Below are 24,250 nucleotides of genomic sequence, written 5' to 3' on the forward strand. Positions count from 1 at the left end.
TCAGCGGGCCGGGCAGCGTCTCTGCAGCAGGAGTATGGATGGGCAGGTGACGAGGGCAGGTCCCTTCTTCAGATTCTCCACTATTTAAAAAGGCGCCTAGACCCAGAATGGGATTTAAGAAGGAACTGCAGATGCTGGAAAATCGAAGGTACACAAAAAAGCTGGAGAAACTCAGCGGGTGCAGCAGCATCTATGGAGCGAAGGAAGGGTAGTGGTCTGAATGAATCTATGGTCTGAAGAAGGGTTTCGGCCTGAAATGTTGCCTATTTCCTTCGCTCCATAGATGCTGCTGCACCCGCTGAGTTTCTCCAGCTTTTTTTGTGTACCCCAGAATGGGATTTGGCCGAAGATGGACACAAAATGCTGGAGTAAATCGGCGGGACAGGCAGCATCTCTGGAGAGAAGGAACGGGTGACGTTCTGGGCCCATTCCTTCTCTCCAGAGATGCTGTCTGACCCGCTGAGTTACTCCAGCATCCTCCTGTGTCTATCATCGGTGTAAACCAGCATCTGAGGTTCCATCCTACAGATGGCACTTGTCCGTGTTCTTCAGGGATGATGATAATAATGCTGCTGCTGCTGCTGCTGCCGTTGCCTGACCCGCTTTGAGTTACTCCAGCAACCAGGGTTTGTACCAAAGATACTAGAGGCTAAAGCCTTTTTTGAGACATTTTCATCACCTTTACTGAACTAGATCCTCTAGTATCTGAAGAAGGGTTTCGGCCCGAAACGTCGCCTATTTCCTTCGCTCCATAGATGCTGCTGCACCCGCTGAGTTTCCCCAGCAATTTTGTGTACCCTCTAGTATCTTTGGTTTGTACCTTCCGCCTCTTCAAAGTCGGCTGCAGGAGACGACCCCGGGGCACAGGAAAGCCTGGGGGCTCGGTGACTGGGGCCGGAGCGCGGGGCTCGGTGGCCGGAGCCCGAGGGCCGGAGCGCGGAGACCCCTGCAGACTAGGCCGCCCTCCCCGGTTGCCAGGCAGCCAAGGTGCGGCGCGATTGGTTTGCTCTGACCGGAAGCGCGCTCTGATTGCCACTCCTCCCCCCCGCCCCCGTTACCGGCGCAACCGGCAGCGCGGCCGGAAGTTGGAGGCGGCGGCCCGAGGCTAGGGGAACCCGCGCCCGACTGGCGGCATGGAGCGTGAGTGGGACATGGGCGGGGGGCTGCTTCACGTATCGGTGTCCTGCAGGCACGACCCTCTCTCCCCCTCCCCTCCCCCTCCCTTCCCCCTACCCCTCCTTCCCCCTCCCTCCCCCCCTCTCCCCCTCCCCCTCCCTCTCCCCCTCCCTCTCCCCCTCCCTCTCCCCCTCCCCTCTCCCCCCCTCTCCCTCCCCCTCTCCTCTCCCTCCCCCTCTCTCCCCCCCTCCCCCCCCCTCTCTCCCCCCCTCCCCCCCCTCTCTCTCTCTCCCCCTCTCTCTCTCCCCCCCCTCTCTCTCTCCCCCCCCCCTGTCTCCTCCCCCCCTCTCTCCCCCCCCTCTCACCTCCCCCCCTCTCTCCTCCCCCCCTCTCTCCTCCCCCCCCTCTCTCCCCCCCCTCTCTCCCTCCCCCTCTCTCCCTCCCCCCCCTCATCTCTTCTCCCCTCTCTCCCCACACTCTCCTCTCTCTCGCTCTCTCCCCCTTCCTCTTTGCGAGTTGACAAGTTGGGAAATTTAGATCACATATGATCCAGGGTGCACTTGCCAATTGAATACAAAAAAGACAGTGGAAGGAGTCAGTGATTGGTAGTGGAGGGTTGGAGAACAGGCACGGTAAATGGAAGGGAGGTGGAGAATGTTGTAGAAAACAAGGTTGAATCGAAAACCTGATTGTAGCAGCTGTTCCTGAACCTGATGGTGTCAGGAGGTCTGTAATCTATTGAAGATCAGGTCTTGGTGATGCAGGGTCCTATAGGAAGACCAGGTACGACCTTGACAAGACCATCAGAAAAGCAAAGAGGTACTTTCAGTCTAAACTGGAGGATGAGTTGGGCATTTAGCAACTGTGGCAGTGCTTGCATGCCAAAACTTTGTACAAGGCAGAACCAAGTGGTAGCTCAAGCGACAGTGAGGCATCACTCTCGGGCAAACTCAATGCTTTTAAAGCTTACTTCAAAAAGGAGAATATCCAAGTACCTAGTCGTTGCCTCCCGCGCGACATAATCCCCAGTGATGCTGCAATCTCAGTCACTGAGGCTTATTGTGAAGATCCTTCATGAACACTTGGGAAGCATTCAGCCCCGACGCACGGCAACGATTCCTGGCCATGTTCTTAAAACCTGCATGAACTGACCAGCCTGACTTTTTCAGACAATTTCAACCTCTCATCACTGAAGTCTTTGACCCCCCTCCTGCTTTGAGACGACATCCATAATACCGGTACCCAAGAAAAGTAAGGTGGCATATCACAGACTATTGAACAGTAACATTAACATCTGCAGTGAGTGAAGTTTCATGAGAAGCTGGTTATGATGAATATCAACTCCTGGCTTGGTAAGGACCTGGACTCACTGCAATTTGCCCACTGGCTTAAGAGATAACGGGATACTCTCTCGCTGGCTTTCCATTCTGCACTAAATTACCTAGACAATAAGGCCACCTATGTCAGATTGTTGTTCACCGACTACAACTCGGCCTTCAACGCCCTCATCTCCTCTAAACTTGTCGTCAAACTCACAGAACTGGGTCTCAGCTTGTCCCTATGCATCCTTGACTTCCTCATTGGCACACCATAATCAATACGAATGAACAACAATATTTTCTCCTTGATAACTTTCAACACAGGAGCACTTCAAGGCTCTGCGCTCTCTCTCTGCTCCACTCTCTATAACTGTGACTGTGCAGCTGGACACAGCTCCAATGCCATCTCTAAATTTGCCCATGATACCACCATTGTTGGACGAATAATGAATAATAATGAGCTGGAGTACAGGAAAAAGATTGAAAATCTGATTGGTGCTAGAACAATAATCTTGCTGACAATGTCAGTAAGACCAAGGAACTGGTTGTTGACTTCAGGAAGCTAAAGCCCGGAATCTACGTTTGTTTTTATGGATAGGACAGTGGTAGAGAGAGTCAACAGCTTCAAGTTCCTAAGTGCATATCTCTGAAGATCTGTCCTGGGCCCAGCACATCAATGCAATCACAAAGAAACATCTCTACTTCCTTAGAAGATTGAGGAGATTCAATATGTTTGTGAATATTCTATCGAACATCTACAGGTGTATGAGAGATGGACGTATGAAACGTCACATATTCCTTTTCTCCAGAGATGCTGTCTGACCCGCTGAGTTACTCCAGCTTTATGTTTCTATCTTTGAACATACTGATTGCTTCACAGCCTAGTTGGGTAAACCAAACACACAAAAAACGAAGGAGACTACAGAGAATGGTAGACATTGTCAATCTATCGTAGATGCTGACCTCCTACCACCCCCCTCCCTTCAGAGGGATATATAGCAGCTGCTGCCTCAAAAAAGCAACTAATAAATATCACCATGCTGTCATTTAATCGCTACCATTGGGAAGAATGTACAAAAGCTTGAATACTGTGACCACCAGGTTCAAGAACAGCTTCTTCCCAGCAAACACTGCTACACTAACCTCAGCAACGTGGATCCTCTAAAGATTGTGTCTTTGGTTGCACTCTTGACTTTGTTTATCATAATTGATGCTAGAAGTGTGAAATAAAGCGGATGCTGAAGACACTGAAACATCTATGGAGAGAATGTTTTTACTCTTGTTTAAACTTTTTTTCTTTGCAGACAGAGTCAGCATTGCTCACAACATTGCAAAGTATTCTTAAGATGATTGGGAATGGTGCTTGCAGATTTTTGTATTCCCAAGTGCCATATGCCCATTCCTTTCTAAATGGTAGAAGTCTCTGTCCGAGTATCCTTGATTAATAACTGCAATCATTTGTAAATGATACACCATATAGCTGTGGTTCCTTGTGGCGGGCGTGATTGTTTGTTTTGATGGATAGGGTAAGAATCAAATGGAGTGCTATGTTCGGGATAGTTTCCAAAGCTCTAATGTGTCACTGAAGCTCATCTTATCCGGGCAAGTTGAGATTATTCCATCATTCTTTTGACTTGTGCCTTTGTACAAACTTTGGGGATTTGAGATATGAATCGCAATAGCAGGATACCCATTTTCTGCCCTGCTTTTTTTCAGCTATCGCATTTATTTACTTCAGTTTATACAGCATGGCAAGAGGCCCTTTAGCCCACTGAGTCCACATCCAATCATTCACGCTAGTTGTATGTTATCCCACTTTCCCACCCACTCCTTGCACACTAGGGGCAAGTTACACAGACCAATTAACAAACCCACACATCTGCAAACCCACACATCTTTGGATGTGGGAAGAAACCAGAGCATCTGGAGGAATCCCACGTGGTCATAGGGAGAACGTGCAAAATCCACACAAACAGCACCTGAGGTTAGAAACATAGAAACATAGAAACATAGAAATTAGGTGCAGGAGTAGGCCATTCGGCCCTTCGAGCCTGCACCGCCATTCAATATGATCATGGCTGATCATCCAACTCAGTATCCCGTACCTGCCTTCTCTCCATACCCTCTGATCCCCTTAGCCACAAGGGCCACATCTAACTCCCTCTTAAATATAGCCAATGAACTGGCCTCGACTACCCTCTGTGGCAGGGAGTTCCAGAGATTCACCACTCTCTGTGTGAAAAAAGTTCTTCTCATCTCGGTTTTAAAGGATTTCCCCCTGGTTAGGATCGAACTTGGGTCTCTGGAACCTGGGCACTGTGAGGAAGCAGCTCTTTCAGCTGCACCACTGTGCCGCTCTTTAATCTAACGAGTCCAGTCAGTGCTACTGCTCCTACATTGAACTAGAGAACTCATAACCTCTCTGATGCAACCACTAACTGATCTTTTGGATTCAGGTCCTGTCAGTGACAAGAACCACCGATCCCAATCTCAATAATGTTGTTTCCCTCATCACAAAAGCTCCCATTTTCAACCTCAATCTTGTGATGTTTTCTTGGCTAACTTCAAATAGCCCTTGCTTTCCCTCTCTCTCCATCCCCTCCCCCTTCCCAGTTCTCCTACCAGTCTTATTGTCTCCGACTACATTCTATCTCTGTCCCGCCCACTCCCCTGACATCAGTCTGAACAAGGGTCTCGACCCAAAACGTCACCCATTTCTTCTCTCCAGAGATGCTGCCTGTCCCGCAGAGTTACTCCAGCATTTTGTGTCGATCTTCGATTTAAACCAGCATCTGCAGTTCTTTCCTGCACATGCGGGACAGGCAGCATCACTGGAGAGAATGAATGGGTGATGTTTCGGGTCGAGATCCTTCTAACCAGGCTGATAGTCCTGATTTTATATCTTTTACAAGTAGGCATCTTTTGCGGGCAGCACAGCAGTAGATTTGCTGCTTTACAGCGCCAGAGACTTGAGGTTCGATCTTGACTATGGGTGCTGTCTGTATGGAGTTTGTACGTTTTCCCTGTGACCAAGTGGGTTTTCTGCAAGTGTTCGATTTTCTCCCTCACTCCGCAGACATAGAGGTTTGTAGGTTAATTGGCTTCTGTAAATTGTTCCTACTGTGTAGGATAGAGTTATGGATGATTGTTGGTTGGCGTGGGCCAAAGGGCCTGTTTCCATGCTGTGTCTCCAAACTAAACTAAGCTTGATGAATATTGATTGAGCAGGACAATCTTGCATTATTTGCATTTGCAAACATCAGAAGGAGCAAAAGAGTTTTTGAAATGGGAGACCTGTAAAAATTATTTAACTTCATTTAATCTATGAATCTATCAATCTGTGTTGAGCAAATCGTCAATCTTTATAATGTCATTAGCTGATCATTTTTATCTTGCATGTTTTTAGTGAATAAACTCATTGGCATTTTCTATCTCACAAATCCATATCTCTAATGCCACATTGATTTCTTTCCAAAGGGCACTGTTCAAGGGGACATATTGGCCAAGTGAAAACACACAAAGGGAGATCAGAGGAATGGGATGAGGTAGGAACAAACTCTAAAGGAAGTAGATGTTCATTTAAGTTTGTAACAATTTTAAAGATGTGGAATTTTATTTATTTCACTGCCATATCATTTCCTTGCTGCTACCCCCTTCAACTCATGTTATTGAGGCTTTAAACTTGAGTCAAATAAGCTTGTTTTCCAAAAAAAATATCTCAGTTACGATTAAAGCAGGAGACTAAATAAAGGGGTCTATACTTCAATAAGACAGACACAAAATGCCGAAGTAACTCAGTGGGTCAGGCAGCATCTCTAGAGCAAAGGAATAGGTGACGTTTCGGCTCGAGACCCTTCTTCAGTCTGAACTTGTATACTTCAATATCTGAGTTAATTTCATAACAAATTGGAATTCGGACAAGCAAAAAATGGCATACTTGGAAAACATGCTTATTTTCTACCCATCCTGAAGTTCGCTAACATTTGAATGTTGGTTTGCATATCTTTCCATCTGCCTGTTTAAATTTCCTATAACTGGTGATGTGAATAGTTTACGTTTCCATTTCTTTCTGTCTCTTACAGCTGCCGTGATTACCAAAGCCGTAATGTGTAAGCGGCTCCAATATATTTCCTTCAGTACAAAATAGAGAACGTTGGTATCACTCAGCAAGTCAGGGAATGTCTGTGCACAGGAGAAACAGAGTTAACATTTCATGTTGATGAGTTTCATAAAGTCTCGAAGAAACCAGAGACTTAATACTATGTAACGATGAACAGAAGCAGGGAGCGAAGAAAGAGGAAGGTCTGTTTTTATGTGGAGGGCAGATAAGATTAAATGACAAACTGGTGATGGTGGAAAGCAAAATGGGAAATGTTACAGTAAGGGAATAATGAGGTAGTTAGCAAAACGAACTTCTAGCTGGGTTTGATTTCCCAGGTGTGGAGGGGAGAGAGCAGCAACGGTGGAATGCACCATACTGAAAGTAACCAAAATAAATTGCTGTTTCTACAAAAAATAATAAAAGGGTGTGTGATATCCTTTCACGTTAACCTGGGAATGGAATTAGGACATGGGAAGATGAAAAAACAAAAAAGTTTTCATAAGCAGAAGTGAGGGGTAAAAATGTGGATAATGGGATGGACAATGTCAAGGTCTCTGTCAACCAGAATAGTGTGTAAACCTCATGCCATGTAAACGCAAATCATCTCAGTAGGATAAAGGTGAATCAGAAAAGATTAAATTAAAATGGAGAAACCAGAATGATAGATTATAATCTTTATGGATGCAAATGTGAGCGAGAGAGTTGTGAGAATTGGTACGCTGTGGATAGTCCAAATTCTAGAAGAATACCAGCAATTCTTATACATGGGGTCAATGAAATTTAAAAAATATATGTTCTGCACAATTTAGAGCCATGGAGTCATAAAGCAGGGAAACATGTCCTTTGGACCAACTGCTGACCAAATTGCCTACTTGAGCTAGTCTCACTTGCTTGTGTTTGACCGACATCCTACTAAATCTTTTCTTTCCATGTACCTATCTAAATGTTTTTTAAATATTGTAATTGTACCTGTTTCTACCACTACCTCTGGCAGCTCATTCCACATACCACCACCTTCTGTGTGCAAAAGCTGTCCCTGGCATCTCTTCCCTCTCATCTTAAATGTAGGTCTGCTAGTTATTAGACTCCCCTACCCTAGGGGAAAACAATAACTGTTGACAGTTCATATTATCTATGCCCCTCATGGATTTTATATACCTCTAAGATCACCTCTGCATCCTACTATCCGAGCTTAGCTACATGGATCGAAAAGGTTTGAGGGATATGGGCTAAACAGTCAAATGGAACTGGTTCTTTGATGCATGGACGCATTGGGCAGAAGGGTAAATGCTGCATGACTGGCTCTTAAGGTAAAGCTAGCTCAAGAGCCTAAGTGATCAACTCCTAATTTTGTATATCTGTACGTACACATTTATATTAACTCTGTTCCTTTCTTCGGAGATGTTGCCTGACTGGTAAAATATTTCCAGCATTCTTTAAGTAAATATGTCAAAGAACTTGAACCATTTTTTGAAGAATGGAAAAAATGTTGTGAATCTGTTGCACAATAAAGTTTTATTTATTATTTAGGTATTTTCTGAAAATCAACCTGACCAAAATACTTTAATGAACTTTGATGAAAAACATGATCAGCACCTGATACTACTTCAATACAGGAACAGGTAATATTCATGCTTTTTATCCTGATGTACATTCCGTGATGTACAAATGTTAAAGTTAATTTGCTAGGCTTGAAAAAGACCAGCCAAATTTTAGTGGTGGAGTTGGTAATATGTCTGTGTATCATAAGTACTGTTATTATTGAATTATATCTGCAGCATTTTCTGAAATAAATCTCTTCGCAATAGTCTTTTTCAGCTTATCGTACTGATGACATTTGGCTATGTTGACTAGAAATGTGATCTTGAGTGTCTTATTTAGAGATTCTCTTTGATTTATATAAACACATTTCCAAATTCTACATGTATGAATAAATTATCTATTGTACTTGCATTACAATATTTTAATTGTTTTGCATTATTGCAAAGTAAACATAGATGTTGATGTAGAAACAAGGAATTGCAGCGGCTTATTTACGAAAGAAGACACTAAGTGCTGGAGTAACTCAGTGGGTCAGGCAACATCCCTGGAGAACATGGCTAGGTGACATTTTGCGTTGGGACCCTTCTTAAATCTGACCTTCGCAGGACAAAGCCTGGCAGGTTAACACAGGCGAGGACGTTTTTTTGACAGGCAGATGGTTGGACAAAAGCCTGAGATGAAAAGACAGAAGGTGTGAGTCAAAAGCTTTGGAGAGTTGCGAATTGTGAAGCTGGAGGATGGACTGTCGGTGGAAGGCGAGAGGAGGTGGTGCTACTTTGATACTTTCATTCTGTGAGAAACTAAAGCAGATACAGCAGATATTTGAAAACATGGTGCTAACCGTTCAGACAATTCTTCATTTCACTTTGGTATATTGTTGAGGTAGATCCTTGACATATCCTTGACATATTGTTGAGGTAGATCAGATAATGTTTAACTGATTTAATGTAAACAAAATTCCATATTTTCGTGCCTGATATGTGATCAATAGTCATACAATGTGGAAACAGGCCCTTTGGCCCAAATAGTCCACGCCGACCAACATGCCCCATCTACATAGAGAAATTGATTGGAGAGGAGGGCAAAAATTTAAAAAAGTTATGCTCGTTGGTTAATCATTATATGCCTAATGTATTTCCATTTTAAAGATTATTGCTGGTATATAAGCGTTGAATAAATTACCAAATCACTTTTTATTTCTATTGCATTTTTTGACATAAAGATGGTGTTGCAAAGCTGTGATCAATATTTATGTCACCTGTGGCTTTCACTTCTATTTCTGCTTTGACCCTTGTTATTGAAATCAATTATTTTCTCCCCACTGTTAAAGTTGAGTGTTTTAGCTTGGATAATTACAAAGGATTTACTGAACATCTGCAATCCGTACAGTGTTGTTCGCATAGGGACTAGCTTTCCAGAGCTTGCTGAATTAAAACTGGGCAGTTTGTGCTGGCAGAACAGATTAGTTTAATCTTTTTCCTGTTTGTCCATTTCCATTGGGATACTTTTTTTAGCTGCTACCCATGGACCTATACGTTCTAGCCTGCCGTGGGGTTCCTGAATATCCAGAAAGAAAGAGGATCATGCAGCTCAAATTTGCTTTTTAAATTCCATATGAATCTCCTATCAGTAAGCAGATGATACACCTTCCCTCAAAAGCTAGTTGTTGGAGTCAATATGAATGTTGTGTTCTTGCCCTTCCCATTATTATTTTACAATGTTTATCCAGTAGAAACAAGCAATACTTACTGTGAGATGCTCTGACTGTTAGTGTTTACATTGCCGTAAAATGAAGACTGACTCTGTACTTAATTTTTCCGTTGTTACTTTATATTGTTTTGTACCTATATCCAGGATCCACTGACGTTAGCCACATTAATTGCAGTGCTAAGATCAAAACAGCATTGCCCATTAATTGATGTCACACACTTTAACTCTTCCTAATCACACGTCGCATATGCCACTATTCCGCTGTCTTTTTCAATATGCTGCCGCTTCAAATGTGCACACACATAGTTTTGCAGCAACGTGGGAACTAATTGGCACTTGTGATGTAAAAGCTACCAAATTTTTCTTGCTGACTACACCTATTGTAGTTGGCCGCATGTATTAGCCCATTTCTGCTCTCCCCCCTTCTCCTCCTGGACAGAACAAGGATGGAGATCCCTGGACCATGCATTCCACCTCCATCAGCCGTCACATTCATCAGATCATCGTTTAAGTTCCACTAACTTCTAGCTTTCAGCACAAGACAGATTTTCTCCTGTTTGTATTTCTCCCTGGTTGTATTTCAAGGGGACCGTTTCACCCATGACATCCCGGTCTCCTATTCCATCCCACTCAATTGGCGCTGAGTGGCACTTTCCCAAGTAACTACAGGTGAGGCCCCACCTGTCCTTTCACCTCCTTCCTTAACGAGCCCAGGCCGACCAGCGATCTCTGCACACTAGCACTATCCTACACACTATGGACAATTTCCAATTTTTACTGAAGCCAAATTAACCTACAAACCTGTACGTCTTTGGAGTGTGGGAGGAAACTGGAGCAACCTGGAAAAACACACGTGGTCACTGGGGGAACGTACAAACTCCGTGCAGACAGCACCCATAGTCAGAACGTGTTCTGAACACGAGCACCTTGGACTTCCCTGTTGCATGTCACTTTAATTCTATATCTCAATTCCATCCTGACCTATCTGCCTGTGTGCTGCTAAATCATTACAACAAAGCTAATGTTAATTTGGGAAGCAACTCACCTCTGGACATGTTGGAGCTCTCTGGGCTCCAAGTCGAGTTTTATAATTTTAATTCACTCGTTTCTCTGCGTATCAGAACCACCTATTTCTCCTACATGTTTTTTGACCTATGACATTTTATTTCCAGTGGTGCAAACAGGTAGGGTCATACCTTTGTCCTTACATTTCACAACCTTTTACATTCCTTCATTTATGTATTATCATGCCGTAACAAAGTGTTTCCAGCAATTTTCATTTTAGTTTTGGATTTAAAGCATTTGCAATCCTTTTATGTTGTTATTTTATACCCAGATTATTGAAAAGGTTGAAGGCAAAAGATTCCAAACAGATCCAACTGGAGTGTTTGGAGCAAGGGTTTTCCATCTATATAAATGGTGCCAACTCTGAATTAAAGCGGCAACCAAGATTAGAGGCAACTTCAAGAGCGGTATGGACAGCTGGTGAGTAATTACCTTTACATAAGAAGCAAATAGGAAATCTTGTGCCATTGTCTGTTATTCAATGTGGCTTATTTTCCACCAACCTCTGTGCGCCTGTCTCTGTATCTTATCCATTATTACCGTTGGTTATCAGAAGGCTTTCAGTCAGCAGTTTACGTTTATCAGTAGACTTTGACTTAATTGAAGTTTGTGAAAAGGAATGCAAAATATTTCTCTATGAATGTTTCCTAGAATCTGAAAGACAGGCACGAGTTTTTAAAGTAAATTCCATTGTCCTGGACTCCCAACCAGTAAAAAACAATGCGTTTTTCTTAATATAAAAACTTCAATCAATTTTCCCTTAACTCCGTTGAACACAATTATATTTTTATAATCTTGTGGTTTGGCCTCCGGCATCATCCCAACAAACTCCCTCTAAGGCCAATATATCCTTCTTAATATGTTGTGCCAGCTCCTGCTTGCAGTACTCTAGTCTCGCAAAGGCTTTGTATAACTGTTGCATAATGACTTTCCTCGCGTATGCCAGATAACCTGCAAGAGCCAGCATTCAACCTGCTATGTATGTACCCTCAACGTTTTTTATTTATCTCCATCGACCACAAATTGTCTTTGGATCCCCACTGCTTTTAGTCTTTTTAGGTCCAGAATTGATGACCTCACATTTTGTCACCAATTAAATCTATTTCCCATATGCTGCCTGATCTGCTGAGTTACTGCAGCAATTTGATTTTTTTCCCCATATCTACTCGCTTTTATCTTGCTCTGATCAACTGAAATTTTTTAGTTCCTCTATCTTTAACTATTGACAAGCGACATGTGGCTAACTGGTCTGTAACTTGCTGCTTTTCCTAAACCTAAAGGAACAATTCTCAAATTGTGAGAACTTTCAGAAACTATAAAAGTTGAGAGACAGATTCTTATCAGATTCATGAAAGGTCATGCACTTGAAACTGTAACTCCTGAATCTTTCCAATGTTTTCTCTTTTATTTATGATTTCCAGCCTGTAATATATTGTGATTATAAGTGATTATGTTGCACTTTGTTCTCACCTACTTCCTTTATATGTTATGTTGAAAAAAATCCTTATCCTGAGCATTTGTCGCACTTTTTCCCATTATTCTCTTCACCGTAGTTTGCTTCCACACATTGTTGCTGTTCTTTTTCCCTGAATCAATACTGGTTTCCTGGAGATGCTCTTAATAGCATTATTGTCCTGTTCTGTAAATATCAACACTGAGTAATCATTCAGTACATCAGTCGTTTGCTTATTTTACTTTAGACTACAGACTTTAGAGGCCCTTCAGCCCACCGGGTCTATGCCGACCAGCGATCACTTCCATACACTAGCACTATCCTACACACTAGGGGCAATTCACAATGTTTTCCAAAGCCAATGACCCTACAAACCTGTACATCTTTGGAGTGTGGGAGGAAACCAGAGCACTCAGAGAAACCAGGGAGAAAGTACAAACTCCATATAGACAGTAGTCGTAGTCAGGATCGAACCCAGGTCTCTGGCACCGTAAGGCAGCAACTCTACAACTGTGCTACTGTGCTGCCCCATATACATTTTCATTTCTAACATCACATCATCCATTTTTGTGCTAGGCCACGTCGCTCTTGATTGCTCACATTCTTTCTCAATGGGATTGCAAAAAAATATTTTGTGCCTTTTTGATATCTATCGCAATTTTTAAAATTCCCTTTATGGAACTTTTAATTTGTTCATTTTTTTTTAACATTGCACGTTCACTAGGATACTAGGACACTGAGTTACTCCAGCTTTTTGTGTCTATCTTCGGTTGCTTGGTCGTGATCTTTCAGGTTAGGGATAGCACGGTAGCACAGTGGTAGAATTGCTGCCTCAGCGCCAGAGACCCAGGCTCGATCTGGCTTACGGGTGCTGTCGGTACAGAGTTTGTACGTTCTCCCCGTGACCTTTATGGGTTTTCTCCGGGTGCTCCGGTTTTCTCCCACACTCCAAAGACGTACATGTTTGTAGGTTAATTGGCTTCGGCAAAGATTGTAAATTGCCCCTAGTGTGTGTACGGGATGATCGCTGGACGGCGTGGACTCGGTGGGCCGTAGGGCCTGTTTCCGCGCTGTGTCTCTAAAGTCCAAAGGTTCTGACGTGAACATGGTAGGTTTGGGAAACCTCAAATATAGTTCCTCCCTGTGAGACAGGAGGGCATCAGATAGCCTGACACTGGGAATTTTGGACAGTGCTGGGATCCATCATTACTTGGTTGAGCTCTTAAAAATAGCGGAGTCGAGGGATATGGGGAGAAGGCAGGAACGGGGTACTGATTCTGGATGATCAGCCATGTTCACAGTGAATGGCGGTGCTGGCTCAAAGGGCTGAATGGCCTACTCCTGCACCTATTATCTATTGTATATTGATATGAAGTAGTTTCCTTTCAAATGCTCTATCTTTCAGTTTTATCTTTTTTTGTTGTTGCTTCACTGATTCCTGGTAGCTACTTTGCTTGGGAAATAAAGTTATTTTATCTACAGTCTTCTGATCTTTTTAGGGTAGGACACATTTATTTTGTTGAGGCTTTAGTCTGAAGGCAATTACAAAGGTCTTTTGTATTCAAGGAAGAAAGACTTGAATTTGAAAGTGGATTTCATAATCTTAAAATGCTTTATTGTAAGAGCTTGTTGAAAAGTAATCACTGTTGCAGTGCAAGAAACACAGTCAGTAATCAATCTGCACACACCAAACGTCCACAGAGACTAATGTATTAATGATCTAATAATTGGATTTTAATGATTGTGGGATAAATATTGATCCAGGCTTCAGGAATAATCTGCTTGCTTTCAAGAAGGCGTCAAGGGATCTTTTTTGCATCCATCTTAGAGAGCAGGTGGGAGCTCAAATTAAAGCTCATCTGAAAGATAGCAGAACACAAATCATGAAGAACATAAAATTGACCATGCCAACCCAACTTGACTGTATGGTGTTTACACTCCATGCATTAGTCAATGGAAGTGTATCTGTTGTTTCAGTAGTCACTAGTGGATCCAGATATGAACAGGGAATCCAGTATGTTTTGGGGAAGAGGACGATGAATGTGCAATAATTGATTAAAGAGAGCTTAACTGTAGGTAGCTGAAAGTTGTTACGGATAGGAGCAGGCTATATGACATGCCCACCCACGATCTCAATTCTTCTTTGTTTATTCATTTCTTTGTGGGTGTCACCAGTTAGGCTGCCATTTAGATTAGATTGGATACTTTTACTGTCACATGTGACAAGTCGCAGTGAGATGCTTTGTTTTGCATACATAGGCATACAAAGTGTCTGTAAAGGGTGTCGAAAAGGTTACAAAGTACCCCATATTTTGCCCCAGTGGTCTTTCCCATCCCCCCCTCCCCCCCCCCCCTTTCGACACGACCCTCTGGGCCCGATCTCCCATTGTACATGACGTTCCCCCCCCACGCCGGGCCCCTTTGTTCCCAACGGCCCTCCACTCTGGGTCTCCCTTTGCCCTCGGCGGTCCCGGGACTCAAACCCATCCCATTTTTTTTATTTCAAAATATACTTTATTCAATTGGTAAATATATACAATTTCTGAACCATTCAAAACAAAATTCATCCGACATTTTCGGAGACTATACAAACTTTTTCCAGTACAATTTTTTACATTTGTCAAATTTCACCAAACAGTCCCCCACCAGTGCCACTCTGTGGCCCCTGTTCAAATAATAAATATATACAATGTGTACAAAGTGCGAACATTTCCATCTGACATTTCAAGTTCCACAAAAAATGTCCCCCACCCGTGCCACTCATGTGGCCCTCTGGTGTGGGATACCTTCCCTTAATTTAATTTAATTTGAGGGGCGTCTCCACCATACTGTGCCCCCCATGTCCAGCAGCGGAAGGACCCTAGACTGTGGCCCTCCCCCACCGAGCCTTGGCGTTGGCTGCACCAAGCTTCAGCGAGTCCCTTAGCACGTACTCCTGCAGTCTGCAGTGGGCCAGTCGGCAACATTCCCTGACGGACATCTCGCTCTGCTGGGTGGTGAGCAACGCTCGGGCAGACCAAAGAGCGTCTTTCACCGAGTTGATGACCCTCCAGCAGCACTCGATGTCAGTCTCTGAATGTGTCCCTGGGAACAGTCCGTAAATCACAGAGTCCTCTGTGACGGAGCTGTTCGGGATAAATCGTTCCAGGGACCCTTTCATACCTCTCCAGACTCGTTTTGCAAATCCACACTCTGCAAAGAGGTGGGCAACCGTCTCCTCTCCATAGCAACCGTCCCGGGGGCAGCGTGCGCTGGTAGTGAGGTTCCGACGGTGCAGGAAGGATCTAACTGAGAGGGCTCCCCTCACCGCCAGCCAAGCCAGGTCTTGGTGCTTGTTGGTCAGTTCTGGCGATGAGGCATTTTGCCAGACAAGCTGGGCAGTCTGCTCTGGGAACCACGCCACCGGATCCATCGAGTCCTTTCCCTGCAGTGCCTGCAGGACATTCCGTGCTGACCACTGCCCGATGGACTTGTGGTCAAAGGTGTTGGTCCGGAAGAACCTGTCAACAGACGTCAGATGGGGCGGCAATGTCCAGCTGACTGGTACATTGCGTGGCATCTGCGCCAGGCCCATCCTTCGCAACACCGGGGACAGGTAGAACCTCAGCAGGTAGTGGCACTTAGTGCCCACGTGCCTTGGCTCTACACTCCGCCTGATGCAGCCACACACAAAGGTGGCCATCAGGATGAGGGCGACGTTGGGCACGCTTTTACCCCCGTTGTCTGCCGACTTGTACATGGTGACCCGTCGTACCCGGTCCATCCTCGACCCCCAGATGAACTGGAAGACGGCCCGGGTGATCCCCGTGGCGTAGGAGGGAGGGACAGGCCACACTTGTGCCAAGTACAGCAGACCCGAGAGCACCTCACACCTGATGACCAAATTTTTCCCGGTTATGGAGAGGGAGCGTTGCTTCCACAGCTCCAGCTTCCTCCCCACCTTGGCTATCCGCTCCAGCCAATTTTTGTTACTCGACTCAGCCCCCCCGAACCAGATCCCCAGCACCTTCAAGAAGTCAGGCTTGATGGTGAAGGGGATGGAAGATCGGTCGGGCCAGTTGCCAAAGAGCATGGCCTCGCTCTTCCTGCGGTTCACCCTGGCTCCCGTGGCCGACTCAAACTGGTCACAGATGCTGATCAATCTGCGGACCGACCTTGGATCCGAGCAGAAGACGGCGACATCGTCCATGTACAGGGAGGTCTTGACCTGAATGCCCCCACTGCCTGGCAATGTCACTCCTCTTATGCTCGCATCCTTCCTGATGGACTCGGCAAAAGGTTCAATACAGCAGACAAACAAGACAGGAGAGAGAGGGCAACCCTGCCTGACTCCAGACCTTACAGGGAAACTGTCTGATTCCCACCCATTGATTTGGACTGCACTACGGATGTTGGTGTAGAGCAGTTTGATCCAATTTCGGATTCCCTCCCCAAAACCCATTTTGGAGAGCACGTCCCTCAAACCCATCCCATGTGGCCAGTGCGAAAATGGCCATGAGCCATCTTCTTGAGTCCTTCTAGTCAGCTGTAGGGTCGGGTATTATATGATTCAAATGCACCTTGTGGTGAGGATGGGATGGGACCTAATATGTTAAAATGTAAATGTTTAAGAAGTTACCACCCATGAATTTCACTGGTTTTAAACGTTATCAGGTGAATCAATAAGCTGTGTTCACATTTAATTTATCCATTAAAATTTTTGTATTCAAAATTAATTTTAGATTCTGCTTCAAGATCACCGTTCAATACCGAAGAGCTACAAGAATTAGAATCTCTAAAACGTAGAACCCAAACTGCTCCAGACAAAGTTCAGCGAAAAGGCTGGGTGCAGGTACAGTCAATTGGAGAAAACACTAGTTATTGTACAGTTACAGTCATTGTAGAGAACACTAGTTATATAAAATGTAATTAGTGTGAACCATTGTCGGTGGTCAGTATGGACTCGATGTGCTGAAGGGCCTGTTTCCATGCTGTGTCTCTAAAGTAAACTAAATATTCTTTGTTACAATCAGACTGCTTGCCTCACAGGCCTTTATAAAAAGTTCCCGCATATTAAAGTCTGTATTTTGTGTCATTTTTCATTCTGAACATGAATGACAGCTGTGTGACCTCCCCCTCTCCAACCCACAGTCGAGGCAGTCTCTGAACTACACTACTGCAATACCAAGTGTAATATTAAGTGTTTTTAGAGAGTTAAATCTCTTGGGTATTTCTCAGTTTAATGACACTTTTGAGACTGAGGTTGCCTCTGTGATTTCAGTATATCACAGATTTATTGTCTGATGTCTCATCTTGACTGACAGTAGAATCATTGACGGCTATTAAAAACGACATTCCCATTTGCAGAGGGTATTATCTGGATATAGTAACAAAAGCATCTTCAAAGTTGGATTTTGTTAGCTTGGAATTCGCTTTAATCAACTTAATAATTTACTTTTTTACTACTATTTTCACTTTATGATTTTAAAATGTGAAAATTAATCGAAATATTTCTGTCATTATTCAGTTCTTGCTGTTATAGATTTCAGTATGGACTTTTATCAACAAATGTATATGTTTCTATATAGAAAGTATTATATAAGCAAATATTTGAGCCCTGATAGAAATACAGTGTGGATTGAATCACATAAAATCAATCAAATTCTAAATTGTAAGCAGAAGAATAAGTTGTGTGGTGTTCTAGTTTAATGTCAGAATATTTACCTGTTCCGATCTATATAACTTTGGCATTTTGTTACAGTCTTCGGTCCATATTAAAACAGAGAAAGGTCCACAGCTACATCTTGGTTCACCTGTGGATTACTCTAATGATTTTGAAGTTTATGAAAGTGTTAATATGGAGCCACAGGAAATGTGTAATTGCTCTCAGGTAACTCATGTTTTCTTTTTGTCAAAACAAAACGCACAACACGAGTTGTATCTTGCGATCTTAAATGTTATGTTTGGCCAACAGGCGAATTTATTTTAATTCTTGCAAAGTTTCCTTCCATAATGATCACAGTTTAACTTACAAACTTTAAGGATTATATGAAATTTCCAAAGGACAAACAGGCTATTTGATCCTACAAATTTCAACTTTGTATGAGCTTCTCCCAATTTATAACAACAGATTCCCATTTAAAAATGAATAATGTTAATTCTGGATTATAATATATAATGTTTAGTTCACAGTGTAGTCAATGCAATCCAAGAAAACGCTTATTGCTTTCAAATTTGAATAGATACATATGGGAATCTATGTACCTCTGACATGGAAATCTAGAGTGTCCAGATGAATATTCCTTCAGCTCTCAACTTCATAAAAACCGTGTGAAATCATATTGTGTAATATTGTTTGTGAATAAATGTCTTGAGGACAGTGACGATCAAATGTTTTTGAATTTCAAAATATTTCACGTACCTGCCACCTCAGAAGATCATAAGTAATAGGAGCAGAATTAGGCCATTCGGCCCATCAAGTCTACTCCGCCATTCAATCATGGCTGATCTATCTATCCCTCCTAACCCTATGCTCCTGCCTTCTCCCCATAACCCCTGACACCTGTATTAATCAAGAATCTATCTATCTTGGCCTTAAAAATATCCATTGACGGCCTCCACAGCCTTCTGTGGTAAAGAATTCCACAGTTTCACCACCCTCTGACTAAATAAATTCCTTCTCATCTCCTTCCTAAAGGAACGTCCTTTAATTCTGAGGCTATGACCTCTAGTCCTAGACTCTCCACATCCATTCTATCCAAGATCGATTCAGTAATCACTTCAATGATTTTCCTTATTTCTTCCCTGGTGTGGCAAACCTTTGATTAAGTTTAAGTTTAGTCAATCTCATTTAAGATTGGCCAAATTCGTGAATCTCAAAAGTTGTTGCTAACGTTCAATTAATTTATCTGGTTGCAAGCTCTTCACAGAGGCACTGCAGGAGAATTACTTTTTTAGCAGGAAGAAATATCTTTATAATCTAAGAATGATATGTATCCCATACAAACCTGAATTTAGATAGCACTTTCAAAATAAAAGTATGTCCCTCAGGCACAATAGACATGTAAAATACAAGTGCACACAAACCTGGTGGAAATTTTGACAAAAGTACTTGGTTAGAGGTTGAAGTTGAAATAGGATTTACAAGAATATGAAGTGGTTCAAGAATTTCAGAAATCTATTACATGGGGCTACAATAATTCCAGAGTGTTGAGCTGGGCAACAATAGATGCTGCTCGATAACGTGGAATGTGATTTTTAAATGTTTTACTAAAAATATTTAATTTGATTTGGTATGATTTAGTTTATTGTCACGTGTACCGAGGTCCAGTGAAAAGCTTTTGTTGCGTGCTAACCAGTCAGCGGAAAGGCTGTACATGATTACAATCGAACCGTCCACAGTATACAAAGAACTGCAGATGCTGGTTTACAACAAAAAAAAAAACACCATGCTGGAGTGACTCAACAGGTCAGGCAGCTTCTTTGGAGGACATGGTTAGGTCACAGTTTGGGTCAGAACCAAATGTTTGCCTGTGCTTCAAGATGTAATTTTTCTCTGCAAATTTTCTTTTTCTAAATTCCTTGCAGAATCTTGCTAATAATTCTTCCAGACACAGAAGCAATTCTTGTACGTTATCAGAGTCTTCCTTCATAAAGCCATTAAGGACATCGGAAACATGCTGTGATGCTGGCAATGAAAAAATACTGCTAAACATGCAAGATATTAAGGTGTGCATGACCATTTTAATATATTATCATTATACAAATTGCGCATGTGGATCTGTGTTCCTATTTTATAATTATAAAATCTGTGCTATATAATACCTCATTTTACATTAGATCTCCAAAGGTTTGTAGGTTAATTTGGCTTGGTAAGATTGTAAATTGTCCCTAGTGTGTGTAGGATAGTGTTAGTGTGCGGGGAACGTTGGTCGGCACGGACCCAGTAGGCCTGTTTACGCGCCTAAACTAAACTAAACTAAACTAAATCCAGTGAAAATTATATGACCATGGAGTTTGGGAAATTCTGATTTTGTTGTCCATCCACATTTTAGTTGTTAATCAACTCTGTAACATTGGACTGAAGTCTTTTGTAAGCATGAAAGACACAATGATCATCATCTTAACGGCTTGCTTTCTCTTGTATTTGTTAGTTCTTTACTTATGATCACCTGTTGTATTAGCTATTGAGAAAAAGCCTGCAGCAGTCTGATGATCTCCAGCTCAATGAGGAGGAGAAGAGCAATGCCAATGAGAACTCCAATTCGCAGGACGATGACATTTTGGAGCAGATTGAAACTCCAGAGCCAACCGAGACTCTGAAAGATATGCAGCTTAATAAAGAATTTTTCCAGAAAAACCCCGAGGCAAAACTACGCCCTGGTGATCTGATTGTCCTTGATTTTGGTCCTAATACAAAAAGTAAGTTTATAAGATTTGATAAACCTATTGTTTTATTCTGCCATTACGAGAATTCTAAATGTACATGTATTGTTTTTATACACAGCATGATTGATAATAATGTTTTGGATTAATACCTTTGGCATTTTTTAAATACTGACGATATATGGAATGCAAAATAATGTGATGTGTTTTAGTAACAAGTGTGTGTATTTTAAACAACATGACTGAAATATAACTGTTTTGTGATATTTCTTGAAACACCACAAAAAAAACAACTGAGTTTTTAGGGAAGGACAAGGTGGTAAGATTAATTTTGCATCGTAGTTCTATAAAGTGTGACTAATAAAATGCAGTCATTGATAATTAACTTTGTAGAAGTTCAGTAGTTTAGTTAGCAACATGCCAAATCTCCCAATGGACATTTCTTGTACTTTCGAATATAATTTGTATAACACATGATATTATTGGATCTAACTTATAAATCAGTTGCAGCATATATTATGGGATAGTTATCCTCAAAGGTGGTGTTCAAAATAATTTGGTAGTATCAGGGCAATTAGGATGAAGAGAAAAAAAAATGCAGAGTACTAACTGTGGATGGAAGTTCAGAAAGGATGTTTAGTTTAGAGATACAGAACAGAACCAGGCCCTTCAGCCCACTGAATCTGTGCTGAGCAACAATCCCCCTACTCTAGCACTATCCTCTACTATAGGGACAATTTACATTGTGTTTTCTTTCAGGTAAGAATTTTAGGCGAAAATAGAATTATTAAACTCCTGATCTATCTAATAACAAGGTAAGATAAATCCGTAAATAACAAATTATTCATCAATGCATCTGTCTACAGGCAAACGCAAAGAACAACTTCTAGCAGTGGCAAGAAAAGATGATGTCTCATCCTACATTCCTATGAAACCTCTTCTAGTGAAAAGTAAATCATTTGATCGTACTACAACTCCTGCTTCTAACCGACAAGCTAACCTGATTTCAAGTAAGGTTCATTTTGATGTAGGGCGATTCAAACAGAGCATTTTATCTTTAGACGTGTCACCCTGCTGTCTTATAAGCTTGTATAACAGTATAAACTTAGAATATGGAATCATGTTGATTTTTTTTCACAAAATAAATTGAAGGTGCATATATGCCACAGCATTTAGATTTCAAATTCATATTTTCCAATGTCTTCTAAATAACAAGATTGATAAAATGTCAGACTAGTTAAATAGCTAAACACATTTACTCTACACGTATTTATCAGAGCCCTCTTTGAAAACCTGGATCCTCCTGTTTCGAGACTTTACATTCCTTTGCATAACTCAATAATTACATTATTGATGTTGGACCTTAAAAACATATTATTAGTTTATTTAATAATCAAGTGGGTTTTTTTTTTCAGAGCAAGAGTGCCATGAGAGGGTACTTTCTGCAGCAAGAAGGAATACTTGCTATGTGAAGGATCCAGATTTATCTGCGTCAGTGGTTTTCCAGGCCATGCAGAAAGAAAACGAAGATGTGCTGAAATCCATGGAAAAGCAGAACACAATAACAAAAGCACCATTGTGTTGGCAAACAGTATGTAATGACAAGAAAAATTAACCTTCAGCAATATTAAGCCACGTTGGTTATGAGAAAACCACCAGCCGACACAGTGACGCAGTAGTAGTTACCATACTTTACATAGAGTTACCATACTCCCTATATATTTATGACTGTGTGTCCATATTCTGCTCTAACTGAATTTACAAGTTTGCAGAAGGAGAAAGGATTTAATAGGAATCCGAGGGGTTACTTTTTCACACAAAGAGTGGTGGGTGTATGGAACAAGCTACCAGTGGAGGTAGTTGAGGCTGGGACTATCCCATCATGTAAGAAACAGTTGGACAGGTACATGGTTTGGAGGGATATGGACCAAGAGCAGGCAAGTGGGACTAGTGTAGCTGGGACATTGCTGGCCGGTGTGAGGAAGTTGGGTCTAAGGACCTGTTTCCACACTGTACCACTCTATGACTTTATGACTATTACCGTAGTGGGACAGATCTGGAACAATGACAAGACAGAGAACAGGAAGGAGAAAGAGAGCTTAGTAACCTCAATGTCCACAAGATGAAGGAGCTAGTTACTGACTTGGAAAATGAGGTGGTGTACATGGCCCAGTCAGCATTAATGGTGGAGATGGAGATGTTCTAGTGGTTCAAGTTCCTAGATGTAAATATCATCAACAATTTGTCCTGGACCAATCTCAATGAAGCTCTGGCCAAGAAAGCACACCAACACCTCTACTTCCTCATAAAACTAAGGAGGTTTGGCATATCTCCAACAATTCTTACCAACTTCTAAAGATGCACTGCAAATAGCATCTTATTGGGATGCATCACTGCACGGCTTGGCAACAGCTCTGCCAAGAGATTGCAGGGTCGTGGACGTGGCCCTATTCACCACACACTCCCCTCCCTCCCATCACCCCCCCCACATCATTTAACGCTGCCTCAGGAAAGCAGCCAACGTAATTGAGGACTATATACACCTTGGTTATTCCCCTCTTCTCCTGTTGGGCAGAGGACACAAAAACCTGAAAGGACAAACCATCAGAATCAGGAACAGCTGATTTCCTGCTGTTATGTGACCACTGAATGGTCCTCCTCCAGGCCAGGATGTCGTCCTGATCTCCCAACCTATTTCATTGCAGATCGTGGCCTTTTTATTTTATCTGCACTTTCTCTGTAACTATAACATTATAGCACTAATAGTATATCCTGCACTCTGGTATTTTCTCTTTGCACTACTCTCTGGCTCGATTGTACTCGTGTATGGTATGATATGACCGCAAACACGGTTTACCATTGTATCTTGGTATACATGACCATAATAAACCTGTACTAAGAATGCTACAATAGAAGAACCAGTGAGGAGTTTTTGGAAAGATTTACATGGCTATATCTTTGGAAATAATTAGTTCGATTTTCTGGAGAAATAGCCCAACTTGACAAATTAGCTTGCGCTTTGTCGAACAAAGATAATTAAAATGCATTTGAATGAAAATATGATAGAAATGTATCAAGATTATCTGAATGAATGATTCTTTTGTTCTGGAATTTCTGTTTTAATTGTTCAATTATTCCATTATTTAGCATTCACCAGACCCAGCCATGAATAGCAGATTACAGTGTTCTTCAGTAAAGCCTAATATGATCAATAGAGCTATTGAACGAATCAGCCTCCTGGAACCCAGGTAAGCATATTGGTTTTCCTATGTATCTTTCTTTTGACCACAGTGCACAAACATTGTATTTCCCCTTCCTACTTGCATTGTTGCATTTTTAGCTCACATTTTTTCTTGATTGATGAATTCATGTATGCACAACGTTGGTGGAAAAGTCCTGCGGAAAGGCATCACTGTTCTATGTCATCACGGGATTGCATAAGCTATATAATGAGTTTGTGCAAGTTTTTCAGAATGCTCCTTGGAAAATTATTTTCATCTTTTTACACGGTATCTGAAATGTCTAATGTCCAAAATATGGCCGCAACTGTGTTGTCATGAAGCTGTTTTACCTGAAGAT

At 42.2% G+C, this 24,250-nt stretch overlaps 1 protein-coding gene across 4 annotated transcripts in view; it reads left to right on the forward strand.

The window, feature by feature from the left end:
• Positions 1–1,057: 1,057 nt before the first annotated feature.
• katnip (katanin interacting protein) overlaps positions 1,058–24,250 on the forward strand; it is a 64,715-nt gene continuing 41,522 nt past the window's right edge. For 2 of the 4 annotated variants that reach the window (XM_033040959.1, XM_033040958.1), the window contains exons 1-11: positions 1,058–1,140; positions 5,913–5,980; positions 8,068–8,159; positions 11,126–11,274; positions 17,029–17,138; positions 18,048–18,176; positions 19,874–20,014; positions 20,470–20,707; positions 21,538–21,681; positions 22,087–22,262; positions 23,819–23,919. In XM_033040959.1, the coding sequence (XP_032896850.1) occupies positions 1,134–1,140; positions 5,913–5,980; positions 8,068–8,159; positions 11,126–11,274; positions 17,029–17,138; positions 18,048–18,176; positions 19,874–20,014; positions 20,470–20,707; positions 21,538–21,681; positions 22,087–22,262; positions 23,819–23,919 (1,355 nt within the window). In that variant the 5' untranslated portion in view covers positions 1,058–1,133. Of the gene's footprint in view, positions 1,141–5,912; positions 5,981–6,517; positions 6,545–8,067; positions 8,160–11,125; positions 11,275–17,028; positions 17,139–18,047; positions 18,177–19,873; positions 20,015–20,469; positions 20,708–21,537; positions 21,682–22,086; positions 22,263–23,818; positions 23,920–24,250 lie in introns of all 4 variants that reach the window. The other 2 variants (XM_033040961.1, XM_033040960.1) reach the window with 2 other exon arrangements.

The sequence above is a fragment of the Amblyraja radiata genome, chromosome 22 (assembly GCF_010909765.2).
Source record: "Amblyraja radiata isolate CabotCenter1 chromosome 22, sAmbRad1.1.pri, whole genome shotgun sequence".
NCBI classification, from domain to species: Eukaryota; Metazoa; Chordata; class Chondrichthyes; order Rajiformes; family Rajidae; genus Amblyraja; species Amblyraja radiata.